The 16,254-nt window shown below is 32.2% G+C and overlaps 1 protein-coding gene across 5 annotated transcripts in view; it reads left to right on the forward strand.

Annotated features, from left to right (window-relative positions):
* Positions 1 to 16,254, forward strand: part of STXBP5 (syntaxin binding protein 5) — a 156,903-nt gene that overhangs the window by 129,430 nt on the left and 11,219 nt on the right. For all 5 annotated transcript variants that reach the window (XM_014559948.2, XM_006185439.3, XM_032485110.1 and 2 more), the window contains 3 exons: positions 73 to 442; positions 737 to 902; positions 11,845 to 11,956. In XM_014559948.2, coding sequence (XP_014415434.2) covers positions 73 to 442; positions 737 to 902; positions 11,845 to 11,956 — 648 coding nt within the window. The remainder of the gene's footprint in view (positions 1 to 72; positions 443 to 736; positions 903 to 11,844; positions 11,957 to 16,254) is intronic.

Here is a 16,254-nt window from a genome sequence, read left to right on the forward strand (position 1 = left end):
TGTCAGAGTTGGAATAAACATATTTGCTGTGTGGATTAAAATATTTGTTATCTACTAAAATCACAATTTTAGGTACTATATTGAGGTTAAAAGGGGCGATCCTGAGAATGGCATTCCTGGATTCCACAGGCTGCTTAGTGCCACCTGCATATGAGCCCTGGAGAGAACACAACGTTCCTGAAGAAAAGGATGAAAAGGAGAAACTGAAAAAACGAAGACCTGTCTCTGTATCCCCCTCCTCTTCTCAGGAAATTAGTGAAAACCAGTATGCAGTGATATGTTCTGAAAAGCAAGCAAAAGTAATCTCACTGCCAACTCAGAACTGTGCTTATAAGCAAAACATTACAGAGACCTCATTTGTGCTTCGTGGAGATATTGTATCATTGAATAACAGTATCTGCCTTGCGTGTTTCTGTGCCAACGGACATATTATGACTTTTAGGTAAGGGTCAGATATTTTTTTAAGACACATATATAATTTCCTCCCTCAACACATAATATTACAGAATTATATTCAGTTTGAAATAAATGCCTTTATTTGTTTACAGTCCTATACACTAAGAATTTATTTTCATTCAGTTAATAGTGAACAAGTATATGAGGAAAACAAATTACTTTTATCTCCCACACTAAATCATGAGGTTTATAAGGTCCCTGCCATTTTTACCTTCTATAGTACTTTGTTCAAGACTAAAACCTTCCTTTCTATTAACAAGTTTCTAATTTCTTTCTCAAGTTTGCCAAGTTTAAGGCCTCTATTGGATGTGTATTACTTGCCCCTTACCAACATGCGGATAGCCAGAACGTTCTGCTTCACCAACAATGGACAAGCGTTGTATCTTGTTTCACCTACAGAAATCCAGAGACTCACTTACAGTCAAGAGACCTGTGAAAATCTTCAGGTAAATAACAAAAATATTACTATAATTTCTTCAGAGGTGAAATATTTTCTAAGGTCCCTTATACTGTCCATCCCTTATAGAAGTGTCCAAATGAGGCTACATGAGAAAATTCAAAGCCTCTACTGAGACTTTCAGAGCACATGCTTTGAGGCTGGTGATAAAGTGTCTCCATCAGACCCTTGTTATAAGAGGGACTCCATCTCATTGATCCATATTTTTTCTCGCTAGTGATGGGAGAAATACAAAATATTACATATGTTTTATACCCACTCTTCACATGGAATAAGTATCTATTATACACACACAAAAAAATCCTCTGTAAAGAAGCATATTAATGGGAAAATAATTGTATCTGTTTTAGGGCAAACTGTGTCATCCTTTCTCATATACTCTGTATTCACAAGGCTGTATACACATTATAAGAAAATCTAAGGTTTGATAGTTTTTCTCCGAATATTTTTGTTGATCTATTTGTGAGAGACTACAAATTCTTTAAGTACAAAAGTTTATCTTTTTTAAATATTTGAGTATCTGTGTGCTTGCATATATATTAGAAATGATCAGTTTAGCTTCAACCTTTAAAATAAAAGTGCTCTTGAAATATTGAGCTAAAATATTAATTGGTATTTGATATTTTGAAGAAACTGTTATCTCAGGGAACTTTATAGTGAAAATATTAGCAATTAATTAGCCTTGTTTTACTGGTTTATAAATTTGAATTTCTGGCTTATTTTTAGAACATAGGCTTTAGAGTCAGGAAGACTGAATTTAAGTCCCAGCCTTGCTAGTTACACAAGTATGCGACCTTAGCCTTTCTGTGAAGTTACTGTGTCTGAGCTTTAATATCTTTAAAACAAGGATAAAAATAATATCTAATGTCATAGGGTCTGATGTAAATTAAAGGAGATAATGCACATAAAGTGCTTATTTACTTGGTACAGAATGTGTGCTCAGTGTCAGATGTTAGTATTATTTCAGTAAGCTAGACCATACTAGAAGTATACTCCTAATGATACTATTATAATTCTTGAGAATGAAACAGAATTACATATCTGATACATTAAATTCCCACTTACATTTGGGTGGATGTGTTTTTTTAAAGATTCTTAAGTTTCTGAATTAAAATCATGCTTTTCATGGGAAAGGCAAAATTTTCCTTTAGTGTTTCCTTTCACTAGTAAAATGTTACTATATTAAATAATGTGGACAATTGCATATATTAATTCATTTCAATCTGAATGTGGTCTTAATTCAACTACTTAAAATTCTAAACTTCATCACTTTTCTGGAATCAATTTATTCTATCCTTTGATCAGTGTTTTCTCTTATTTTAGTAAAAATCAATAGCTGCAGCAAACTTCACCTATTTATGTTTAAATGAACTGGTCACTTAATAGTACACTCAGTTTATCTTAATAACTATCTGCTATGTGCCTTCATGATATGAAGATAAATGAAAAATGGACTCTGTTCAAGAAGTCTGTGAAGAATGTTTTCTTTGGGCAATATTGACGTATTTGCCTCTGTATTTGCAGTGCCTAAAAATAATGCCTTGGTAAAAATCTGTTGAATGAAGAATACCATGAACATCCTAAACACTATTCCTTGGTTTCCAGAGTGCCCTGCTACATTGTGCATTCATTTAACATTAACCAAAAAAGTTGCCTACAACAACAACAGCAATAACAAAAAGCAGACAGAAACATGAAATAACAGTTTTCAAGATTCTGACATCAGGCAGTGAAAGAAAGTAATCCCTGAGAGACAGGAGATGAAAGAGGTGCCCCAGCATTAATGCCTTAATGGAGTTTCCAGAACGCTGCACAGAGAATTGTACAGAGAGAGGGCCCTGGAGATCTACAGAGTCCGGGAGTTTTCAGTAGAGTTCTATTCAGTACATGCTTATGGATGCACTCTCTGAGCAGGGAAAGAATGATCTGAAAGGAACAGAGGATTGGAGGGCACCCTGCCTGGTGACAGGTCAGGAACAGCACCTTTTCCAATAGCCAGATGGAAAAATCTTATAGTTCATAGGTAGTTTAGTTTCCTGAGGCTGCTATAACAAATCACCGCAAACTTGGGGCCAAAAACAAGATAAATTTCTTCTCTCACATTTCTGGAAACTAGAAGTCTGAAATAAGTTTTGCTGGGTCAAAATCAAGCTATTGGCCAGGTCATGCTCCCTGCAGAGGCTGTAGAGGAAAATCTGTTCCTTACTTCTTCCGTCTTGTAGCTTCCAGCATTCTCTGACTTGTGGCTGCATTACTCCAATCCCTGCCTCAGTGATCACATTGCCACCTCCTATTCTGTGTGTCCAATATCCCTCTGCCTTTCTCTTTTAAAAAGACAGCTATTATTGGATTTAAGGTTCATTCAGGTAATCCAGGATAATTTGCCAGAATACTTTGGCAGAATACTTAATCACACCTACACAGACCCTTTTTTCCTTACAAGGTAACACTTACAGTTTCCAGAGAGTAGGACCTGATGCTTTAGATGGTATTTGCTCAGTGTACTGCAATGGGAAGTTGGGTAAAGTACTCAGGAAGGTCTTGGCTAAGTAGTGAGGAATATTTCGCCTTAAACGGAGCATTGCTCCAGAGCTGCCTAACAAATCATGAAAGCAAGACCCAGTAGGATCAAATGTTTCCTAGTATCCCAGAAAGAAGCTCAAGGTAGCTCAGAGTATATTAAAAATACCCAGCACCCAACAAAATAAAAATCAAAATGTTTGGCATCTGGTCAGATTACCAGACATTCAAAGAGACAGGGAAGCATGACTCATAATGGGAAAAATAATCAATCAATAGAAACTAATCCAAAACTAACACAGGCATTAGAATTAGCAGAAGGACAGACATTAAAGCAACTATAACTGTATTCTGTATGTTTAAAAAGTGGGGACACAGAACATATAAAAGATCAAAATTGAACTTCTTGAGATGAAAATCTAGTGTTTGAGATGAAAAGTATACTGGATGAAATTAACAACAGATTAGACATTACAGAAGAAAAGTTTAGGGAACTTGATAGCAGTAGGAAAAACAACTGAGTTTATACTTGGCAAATTTATATCACTAAAACACCTATATTAGAAAAGAAATTATCTTGAGTACAAAAATTGTGATCAGGGAAACTCCATTTTGTGAGAGACAAACTAGATATAAACACCTTCAGAGAGCTGTAATGGCTTTAACAAAATATGAATAAGGGTTGATCGAGGTGTGGGATATGTGGAAGCCGTACTGAACACTTGATTAAAGTCAGTGTTGGCAGACTCACTGAGAGACCAAATGACTGATGTTCTCTAGCATCACACCTTTAAAATTTTTCTCTGGGATGTTTCCAGAAATGCCTGCAATTCTTGATTAAAATTCACACTCACTTTCTCCAGATCACTGCTTTATAAGACATCCTCGGTATTGTGCTTCAGATAGGAACCATTCCTGACAAGTTCAGGAGCAGATAATTAACATGACAGTACCAGAGAAGGGGACTATGTGTATAGTCAGCTCAAACTCTGTTTGGTGTTACAGGTGTTTGTGTCTCTGCGCTGACTTTCCGTGTGGTTTTTAGATGTAATCGTGTATAAACACTATGAAAAACAACAATTTATTTTAAAAATATCACATGAGGTATGGTGTAAAATAAAGTGTAAATGTTCAAATAAAGTCATCATTCTCAAAAAAAAAAAAAAAGGAAAGAAAACAAATTCTCATCAAATCAGTGACTTCAGCGTCCACTTGAAAAAAAACTGATAAAGAAAAACAAATTAAACCTAAAGAAAGAAGAAGGAAGAAAATAATATTCAAGTGGAAATCAATGAAATAGAAAACAGGGAATCAATAGAAAAACATGAGTGAAACCAAAAGCTTGATCTCTAAAATCAATAAAATAGAATCTCAAGCCAGACTGATTATGAAGAGAAAAGTTAGAAATTGCCAATCCCAAGAATGAGAGAAGTGACTACTGTAGATTCTACAAATGCAAAAATGGGTAACAAATATCTTGAACAACTTTATGCCAATTAATTCAAAACCTTAGATGAAATGGGAAAATTCCTTGTGAGATATTACCAAGTCTCGCTCAAGGAAAAATAGATGACCTGAAGAATACTGTATCTATTAGGGAAATTGGAGTTAGAAACTTTGGACAAAGAAAATTCCAGGCCCAGGTGGCTTCGTTGGTGAATTCTATGAGTATTTCTGGAAGAAGTAGTCCTAGTTCTATACAAAACTCTTCTAAAAATTAAAGTGGAGAAATGCTTCCCAACTTGTTAATGGTAGCTTCATAGAATATGGTACCAAAACCACACAAAGATATTAAAGTAAAGGAAATTACATATAAACCAATATACTTCACAAATATAGATGTAACACTTCTAAATAAAATTTTATCAAATTAAATCTAACAGTATAGCAGAAGGATAATGCTGCTCATGGTAATTAACCATGACCAAGTGAGATTTATCCCAGAAACACAGAGTTGACAAAATTTGTAAATCAGTTAATGTAATTCACCATATTAGTAAACTAAAAAAAAAATATATATATATAAAGAAAAAATCCAACATCCATTCCTAATTTTCTTTTAAAAAATCAACCAACAAGGAATAAAAGGGAACTTACAGGGCATCTAGGAAAAATCTACACCTAACATTGTACTTAGTGATGAGATACTGAATTCTTTTTCCTTAAAATTGGAAGTTAGAAAGAGAACGTTTCTGTTCAGTGTTGTATTTAAGGTTCTCACTGGTGCATTCAGGCAAATGAAAGAAAAGTCATCTTGATTGGAAAGGAAAAAAATAAGCCTGTCATTATTCACAGGTGACATGATCATCTATATAGGAAATCTAATGAAATCTCCCCCTAGAAGCTACTAAAAATGATAAATGAGTTTGACAAGGATGCAAGATATGAGATCAATATGGGGAAGAAATTAATTTCTGTACTAGATATGGAGATTTTGAAATTGAAACTTTAAAAACACTATTTATAATAGCAACAAAAAATATGAAATACTTGGGTGTACATCTGACAAAAAATATGAAAGGTTTCTACATGAAATCCACAAAATATTGAAAGAAATTTATAATAACCTGAATAAATTTAAATATGTTCCCGGGTCAGAAAACTCAATATTAAGATAGTGATTCTCCCAAAATTGATCTATGGATTCAACGCAATCCCAAACAAAATCCCAGTGGGATTATTTTTTTTGTAGGAATTAAAAGTTTATTCTAAAATCATGGAAATGTGAGAGACTAGGCAGAATCACAGGAAAAACTCTGAAAAAGAATAAAGTTGAAGGGCTAATACTACCTGATTTTAAGAATTATTGTATAGCTACAGTGATCAAAAGAGCATGATATTGGCATCAAATTAGTCAAATAAATCAGTGGAACAGGGTAGAGAGTCTAGAAATGAACCCACATATACATGGACAACTGATTTTTTTTTATTGAAGTATAGTTGGTGTACAACAGTATATAAGTTACAGGTGTATAATATAGTGATTCACAATTTTTTAAAGTTATCCTCCACTTATAGTTATTGTAAAATATTGGCTATATTCCCCGTGCTGTACAATATATCCTTATGGCTTATTTTATACATAGTCGTTTGTACCTCTTAATCCCCTACCCCTATATTGCTCCTCCCCTTTCCCTGTCTAATTTGTTCTCTATATCTGTGAGTCTGCTTTTTCTTTGTTATATTCACTAGTTTGTTGTACTTTTAGATTCCACATGTAAGTGATATCATATAGTATTTGTCTTTGCCTGACTTATTTCACTTAGCATAATACCCTCCAAGTCCATCCATGTCACTACAAATGGCAAAATTGCATTCTTTTTTATGACTGAGTAGTATTCCAGTGTATGTAGATACCACATCATCTTTATCCATTCTATCCATTCATCTGCTGATGGGCACCTAGGTTGCTTCCATTTCTTCGCAATTGTAAATAATGCTTCCGTGAATATTGGATGTGTTTTTTCAAATCACTGGAGATTTTTTTTTTTTCAGATACATTCCCAGGAGTAGAATTGCTAGGTCATATGATAGTTCTATTTTTAGTTTTTTGAGAAATCGCCATACTGTTTTCCACAGTGGGTGCACCAGTTTACATTCCCACCAGCATATGCAGTATACGAGGGCTCCCTTTTCTCCATATGGAAAACTGATTTTGACAAAGACACAAAGAGAATGCAATGGAGAAAGGATTGTCTTTTCAACAATTGTGACAGGAAAATTAGATGTTAAAATGCAAAACAAAAACAAAAAAAAAAAAAAAAAAAAAAAAAACTAAGCTTTGATCCAGGCCTCACACTATATACAAAAATTGACCCAAAATGGATCATAGACCTACATGTACATCCTTAAACTATAACACTTCTACAGGGAACCTAAGAAAAGATGTTTGTTAATTTGGATTGGGCAAAGATTTCTTAGCTATGGCACCAAACTCACCATTCATAAAAGAACAAATTGACTTCACTATCACCAAAATCAGAACTTCTGCTCTTCAAAAGACACTTAAGTAATAAAAACATAACCCACAGACTGACAGACTGGAAGAAAATCTTAGCAAAGCATGTATCTGATAAAGGATTTGTATCCAGAATATATGAAGGACCCTTAAAACTCAATAGAAAGAAGACAGACAACTCAATAAAAACATGGGCAAAATATTTCGACAGACACTTCACCATGAAGAGATGCTTGGTATCATTAGTCATTAGAGAATTGCAAAATAAAACCACAATGAGATATCGTTAAACACTTACTAGAAAGTCTAAAATTAAAAAGAATACCATGCCAAGTTTTGACAAGAATGTAGAGAATCTACAACTTTAATGCACTGCTGATAGGAGTGTAAAAAAAAAAAAAAATAGTACAACCACTTTGAAAAGCAGCTTCAGTTTCTTAAAAAGTCAAATATCCATGAACCAAAGGAGTAGTCATTCTACTCCCTAGTTTTTTAACTCAAGAGAAAAGGAAATTTATATTCGTAACTGTTTTATTTGTCCTAGCAAAAAAATGGAAATTACACAAGTGCCCATCAACAGATAAATGTATAATCAAATTGTAGTATATCCACACAGTAGAATAAAATTCATCAATAAAAAGGAAAGAACTATTGATAAGCATTCAGTATCATGGATGAATCTCAAAACAATTACGCAGAGTGAAGTAAGCCAAGCAAAGAAGTGTACGTATTGTATGATTCTATTTATATAAAACTAAAGAAAAAACAGATTAATATATAAGAGAAAGCAGATTGGCAGTTACTTAGAAACAGGGGCCCAAGAAGGGGAGTGAGAGAAGGTTTTGTAAGTCACAAGGAAATGACGGTGGTCATGATTTCACAGGCATATGTATATGTCAAAACTTGCCAATTTTTACACTTTATATGTAGTTTATTGTATGTCAGTTACCTCAACAAAGGCACTTTTAAAAATTAATAGATTTTAGGACTTTTTCATTAGCATTAAGGTATATGTAGTCAAAAGTATATGCTTATGGATTAAAATACTTAAATTTCTTTCTACAGCATTATTCTAACCATATCTTGAGTGAAAACAAGGAAAATTTGCAAGTTGTCTTTTCAAACTGATGATTTGACTTATCTGTGAACCTTAAATAAAACTTACTATAATCATAAAGAAGTGGAACATACCAATTAATTCATTTTAAACGATTAAGTTAATAACTGTTCTAAGTACCTCAGGACTGTAACTTATAAACAAAACTCCCAGGAATATAAAAAATTGATGACAGTGGAACTGTGTAGCTTCTTTTAAATATATTATGCATCAGTACTGAAATTTATTGCTGTACTCATCTTGAAAGATTTTTATTTAGACTCAATATTCTTACAGAGTTTTCTTAATTAAAATTATTGAAATCAGTTATTTTTGAGGTACTTAAAAGGGTTTAGTTATTGTAAATAATGCTGCTGTGATCATTGGTGTTCGTTTTCTTCAGATACATACCCAGGAGTGGAATTGCTAGGTCATAAGGTAGTTCTATTTTTAGTTTTTTGAGGAACCTCCATACTGTTTTCTATAGTGGCTGCACCAGTTTACATTCCCACCAATAGTGTGTTAGGGTTTCCTTTTCTTTAACATCCTCACCAACGTTTGTTATTGTAGACTTTTTGATGATTGCCATTCTGACAGTAGCCAAGATATGGAAGCAAACTATGTGCCCCATCAAGGATAAAGAAAATATGGTGTGGTATATTTATGGAATACTACTCAGGCATAAAAAATAAAATTTTGCCAGTTGCTTAGTAAAATAAGTAAGACAGAGAAAGACATGTTTTATGTTATTGCTTACATGTGGAATCTAAAAAATAAAACAAATGAATATAACAAAACAAACAGACTCACAGATAGAACAAACTCGTTACCAGTGGAAGGAGGGGAGGGGCAGCACAGGGGTAGAGGATTATGAGGTACAAACTACTATGTGTAAAATAAAAAAGCTATAAGGTTATATTGTACAGCATAGGAATATAGGCAACATTTTATATTAACTTTAAATGGAGTATAATCTAGAAAAAATATTGAATCACTATGTTGTAAACCTGAAATTAATATTGTAAATTATCTATACTTCAGTTTTTTTAAAAAAGAGTTTAGTGATAAGCAAAGCACATACATTGACTCATTCATGAAATTACTCCTAAATTTTACCACTTAAGCTTTTTAACACAAACGACACATGAGATCCAGTTGTCTAACTTCAGACAAGTATATTTCTGTATATTCATATTTTAGAGTAGTTTAAAAGTCCTAGACATTGTTTTAGACATAGTATACTCTAACTAGATGTAAAGAAATATCGCAGAAAATACGAATCTATTTAGACTTCACCAGCATTTACTAGTCATTAAAGTTAATCTAGATACTAAATTTATCATAGTTAAAATCCTTATTTAAATACAAGTGAAAAATAACTATAGATACTATTTAATATTGCTGTAATATATGCTTCTTTAATATTGGTGTTTCTCCCCAAATACTAACTGCGTAGATGGTGCAGACTGTTTTTAAGAAACACTCAAATTTTAAACTCCCTTTTAAAATATCTGATCACAGTGTTAATCTAATGATAAATTAATTGCATATTTTCTAATTCATCTCCGTGCTTAGTGTGTACATCATTGAGTATCTACTCTTGGCATTTTATATGTTATCTTTAATTTTCATTATCTTTAATCCTGGTAACATTCCTAAGAGGTAAGTAGTATTATCACTTCTTTTTAAAGTTGAGGAAACCAGTTCCCAGAGAGACTGATTTGCCTAAGATTCCTCTGTGAGTAAAAGGCAGAGATGAGAAACAAACCCAGGTCCATGTGGTTCCAAAGTTTATACTCATCCCACTACACTATAGTGAATCTTGATTTATAACTACACTTTCAGGATTTTTTAATTTCTTACTTTACATTTACAAAATTGCAAGCTCATTAAACACCAAATAAATTAAGAGCTATAAGCCATAACTCTAAAGTGAAGTAAATCTTTAAAATCATATTTTTATGCTATCACTCTATGTATATGTCATATTACTCTTTTGATTTAGCTTTTATAAAAGATACTCAAATGGTAGCTGTTTGCCATTTTTGTTTTATCAATGTAGTAGATACAGTTTAAATTAGAATCTGTGAAGCACAGTATAAAAAAGATTAGAAATCTGCCTAAAATCACTTTTGTTATAGAGGCTAATATGAACTTGAATTAAATAATAAGTATTAGTATATACTATGGTGGGTTTCAACACCTTTTGATTTATTGATTTCAGGAAGTTTTTCATCCCAGTTTTACTCCACTTTATAGAAACCCAGAGAAAAGGTAATTAAAATGGAAAGCGTTTAATTCACTTCAACATTATAAGTGAAACTCTTTCTTGTATAGTGTTAATATTATCTCTTCTCGTTTATAATCTATTTGGAGAGACAACATTAATATGGATATACCTAAAAGTAAAATCTTTGGACATCCTTTATTAACTTTCCTAGCCCAGGCCTAAGGAAGAAACTCTAAAAAATACATACATTATCCCCAAGTATAATAATATCAAAATACAGCAGAACTGCTACCTGGAACCAGTGGTGTACTTGTCCTTTATCATAGCTTCTCTCTAATGGGCAGAAATGCAATCCCAAAGCCTCACTGTGCTTTTATTTTGCTTCTAGAACTTCCCAGAGCTGTTTTGTAAATAATGTTGCTACCATCCTTCTTTTATAAACTCCTCCTCCCTCTTTGGTGTCTCATCTACAAAAATAGCAGCAGTTTTTCTTGTCTCCTGGACCATTTCTGTGCTCTGAAGAATATTGACAAAAATTTCAGGAAAATACGACAATATAGAAAGAAACCTTTCCATATCACTGTTAGTTTTCTGAAATTCCATGTTTATGTTGGCATAATTCTCTTCCTATGTTTATGAAAAAAAGAAGTCTGTGTGTCTTTCTAAATGACTAATTTTCTAACTCAGCTGAAGGTGATAATTCCAAAACTGTGTATCATCATTACACTAGACTTTTCAACTTGCTGATAGATTTTCTTCTTTCTAATGTAGGAATACCTAATTATTCATACAGTTACCAATTCTTGATAATAAGAGTTATGTGAACATTTTGTCGTAAAGGTTGGAATCTCTTTACAGTTTAAGCAGGAATGTCATCTTTGCTTGAAATGTGAGAAAGGGAATCTAACCAAAGTAGCAAGTTATTCTTAGTCAAGTTAGTCTTAATAACTTACTGTTTGAAAAAATCAGAATGCACTAGATCTGATCATTTGAAATGTACTCCTTGTTTGTGAATCTCAACAGGTAATGTTACAAGATTGAGTTAAAGAGTTTTCATTGATGGTTTTGTGAATTATAGTTTAGTTTTCCTGAAACTTTAACAATTACAATTTGTTTTGATTTTAAAGGAAATGCTGGGTGAACTCTTCACTCCTGTAGAAACACCTGAAGCACCAAACAGGGGATTCTTTAAAGGCTTGTTTGGAGGTGGTGCACAATCTCTTGATAGAGAAGAACTATGTAAGTTGATTTATTTAATTTGGATAATATACCTATAAAATGGAAACATTCAAGCCATGTAAATTTTCTTACATGTGTAAATTTTGTTCACTTTTTTACTCTGTAATAACTACTAATATATCCATGTTTCAGCAAAATACACAAAATTATTTTCTGCCATTCTAATGAAAAATAGTAATAATAAATAAATAAGTGAACCTCATTACCTCCCCCACAAATAAATAAATAAACAAAGTTTTAAAAAATCAAAGAGCTAACAATATAGTGAAGACAATATCCACAGATAAGGGTGGTGAGTGTGGAGCCTCAGGCCACTTTTACCATAGGGCACTCTGCTAACCTAAAGCAGCAGGTGAGATCTACACGATCTTAGGACTAGCAAGGTAGATCCACAGAACTGTCAAGGATGAGAACCCTGATAAGTAACTCCTCTTTGCAAGGACCCCAAAGGGCCACAGCTTAACAGTAAAGATGAACTAGAAGTAAATCAGCACATACACACATGGACAGACTTTCAACTCAGCTTCAAATGGTCTGAGTGGCCTAGAAAACTTTCATCTGCAGTTAAGATTTTTGCAGCCTGCTGAAGTCCCCAGCACCTGGCAGATTCAAATGAAAATATTCTCTCAAGGAGGATAACATATTCCAAATCCTCAAATTATTTCTAGAAATAATTTTTCAAATATGTATTCAGATAATCAGGAATACTAGGAATCAATGCTTGTGATCAATAAAACAGAAAAAGCAGAAGCAGAATCACAGGTACTTCAAATATAGAATCATCAGACACAGACTATAAAATAATTATGCACATTATATTTAAGGGGATAAGTATCGTGCCTGAACATTTTATCAGGTAACTGAAAACTATAAAAACAATACAAATGTGTAAAAGACTAAAATGAAATTCTAAACCCAAAAGATTTCAAAAACCAAAATTAAAAGCTTAGTAGATAAATTTAACCACAAATTAGACACAATTGAAGAAAGAATTATGTAACTTAAAGATAGATCAAAATAAAACATACAGAATGTAGCACAGAGAAACAAAAAGATGTAAAATACAGAGAAGATAAAAGAAATAGAAATTGCATTTTTAGATCTTCTCAAAAACGAAATAGGAAAGAATGTGAAGAATAAATAAAGAGATATGACTGGGAGTTTTTCGGAATTGATAAAAGATACCAATTAACACATTGAGGAAACCCAATGAATTCCAAGAAGGGTTTAAAAAAAATCCATAGCTAGATATATCACATGAAAATAAGGTTTATCAAAAACAGAGAAAAACTTTAAAGTGGCTAGAGAAAAATGATAGATACCTTCTAACAAGGTATAAACTGAGTTCTCAACAGCTAAGATAGCAGGATGATCTTCTGTATACTGAGAGCAGATAGTACTTAATCTAGAATTCTGTGCTTAAAATATTCTTCAAGAATGAGACAATTTTAGACAAGTGAACTAATATGAAATAAGCCTTGGTATCAAACGCTAAAGGGAATTCTAAGGATGTGCATCGGATAGAGGGAAAATAATTTTGATGGAATGTCAGAAATGTAGGAAACTGTGCTTTCAAAATAAAGTAATAAATACATGCATAAATATAATTAATACAATCTTTATAAACTATAATGCAAAGTCTTGTGGTATGTATATACACAAATAAATAAATTATATGACCCAAAATATTGCATAAAATCAAGGAAGTTAGAAAGGATAAATGGATTTAATGGTGATCAGAGATCCCTGTATTTTTTGAGAGACTTGTAAAAAGTATCCATTAGCATTAATAAGTTAAGGATGCATGTTGTACTTTCTAGGGTAACCTATGTAACCTAGAAAAGTAGTACATAACTTCCAGATGAACAGCAGGAAAATCACAGTCCTTCCAAAAGGAGGGAAGAAAGAACACAAAATAGGTGAGATAAATTGAAAGCACATGAAAGATGGTAGATTCACTTCAATGTAAATAACAGTAGTAAGTGTAGGTAGGGTAAAAAAAAACTTCTAGTTAAAAGATAAAGATTAGCAGACTAAGTTGTAAAAGAAGAAAATGTATTGCTTACAGGAGACACATTTAAAACACAAGAGCACAGAAAGATTGAAATTTTAAAAACAAGAAGAGCACGAACACAATTGAATCATCTGGTACAACTATGTTAATATCATTAAGAGTAAACATTAAGGCACTATTAAATGTACCTAATATTTTTATTTCAATGTGGACATAACTGCTAGAAGGACAATTTCCCAGTCATAGTGAGGACTTCTAATATACCCATTGATTGAAATATAACAGCAGACAAAAGAATACAGAAGACATTAACAATACAATTAAGAAACTTAAACCTATGAGCAGGTACAGGACACTGCAGGGTACACATTTTCAAACACACACAGAGAATGTTTATAAAATGTATTCTATGTGTAGGGAAATTATAGATGAATACTGAATTATTTGGGAGGTTTTTTGGGGGGGTAGGGAGGACTAGGGGTTACCTATCTATCTATTTATTTATTTATTTTAATGGAGGCACTGGGGATTGAACCCAGGACCTTGTGCCTGCTAAGCACACACTCTGCCACTGAGCTATACCCTCACCCTTGAATTATTTTGGAGTAAAATATCAATGCCTATAATAAATTTTAAATATTCCATTCAAAAATTATATATATACACACATAGTCATATGGCAAAAAACATTATCTGTTGCCAAAATTACATAATAGATATATGGATATTTATTATACAGTTCTTTACTTTGCTATCTGTTTGAAACTTACATTATAAAAAGGTTTTGTTTTAAGTTTACCATATGTTAGATGATTTTTTTAAAAATCAACAAATTTCAAAAGATTATAATCAATTAAGAGTTTGTGATCTAATCACAATGCAGCTATGCTTGTATCAATAGCAAAGCTAACTTTAAATCCCCATGTTTGAAAATTAAGAAATATACTTTTGAATAACGCGTGTCAAAGGATTCATGACCATTGGTATGCATCTAAAGTAATATTGAGAGTGATATTTAATAGCCTTAAATACATTTTCAGTATCAAAAATAGAAAACATGAAAAAGTAAACTGAGCATCCATTTCAGAAAGATAGAAAAAAACGCAAAATAAACCAAAGAAAGCAGAAAGAAGATAATGAAATAGTAAATAAATACATAATAGAAAAAAATCAACAAAGCTGAAAGTTGATTCTTTAAAAGTCTAAAAAAATTGATAAATCTCTGCTTAAGTTGAGCAAGAAAAAAGGCAGACGCAAGTAAACATCATCAAGAATGAGAAAGGAGACATCACTAAAGATACTGCAGTCATTTAAAAGAAACAGTAAGGAACATAGTTTATAACTTCATAGTAAAATTTTTGAAGATGTAGGTGAAATAAACAAATTCTAGAAAAAATATAACATCAAAATGGGCAAAAGGAGAAATAAAATCTGAATAGCAAGTAAACTTATGGCTGAAATTGGGCTTCATTAATAAGTTCCACCAAATATTTAGGAGAAAAAATAGTTTTGCTCTTGCATAAACTCTTTCAAATAATACAAAAAGAAGATGCCATCATCAACTAATTTTTGTGAGGTTAACACAACCTTGATACCAAAAACAAACATAGTAGGGGAAAGGAAAAATAAAGGCAAATATCACTTGTGAATATAGATACAAAATCTGAATGAAATATTAGTATAGCTGTAATAAAAATGATATGCCAGGATCCAGTTTGCATTGTTCCAGAAATTCAAACCTGGTTTATCATTTTTAAAAAATTAATCAGTAGTTCACCACGTTAACAGATTAAGAAGAAAAATTATACCACCACCCGCAACAAATGCAAAAAAGATTGTGTTAAAATTCAGTATCCATTTTTGGTGAAAATTCCTAGAAGGTAAACTATCTACAAAATATTATACAATATTTAACCACCAAAACTCTACAGCAAATATTTATCACACTTAATGCAGAAACATCAAAAGATATTAAATTTTTTTTCCTTTGAGATAAGGAATGAGATATAATCCTGCCACCACATACATTCAACATTGTATTAAAATCTCTAGAGTATGGAAGGGGAAGAAAAAATAAATAAAAGTTACAAAAATAAGATAGGGAGAACAAAATAATCACTTGTGAATGATAAGATGACATATTTAGAAAACCAAAAAAATCTGTAGCTAAATTGGTAGAAATAACAGTTTAGCAAACTGACTGGATATAATCAGCGTACAAAAATAAAATTTCTTCATATTAACAGCAATTAAAAATGAAATTTTTTAAATTGCTATTTGTATT

This window comes from Camelus ferus, chromosome 8 (assembly GCF_009834535.1).
Source record: "Camelus ferus isolate YT-003-E chromosome 8, BCGSAC_Cfer_1.0, whole genome shotgun sequence".
NCBI classification, from domain to species: domain Eukaryota; kingdom Metazoa; phylum Chordata; class Mammalia; order Artiodactyla; family Camelidae; genus Camelus; species Camelus ferus.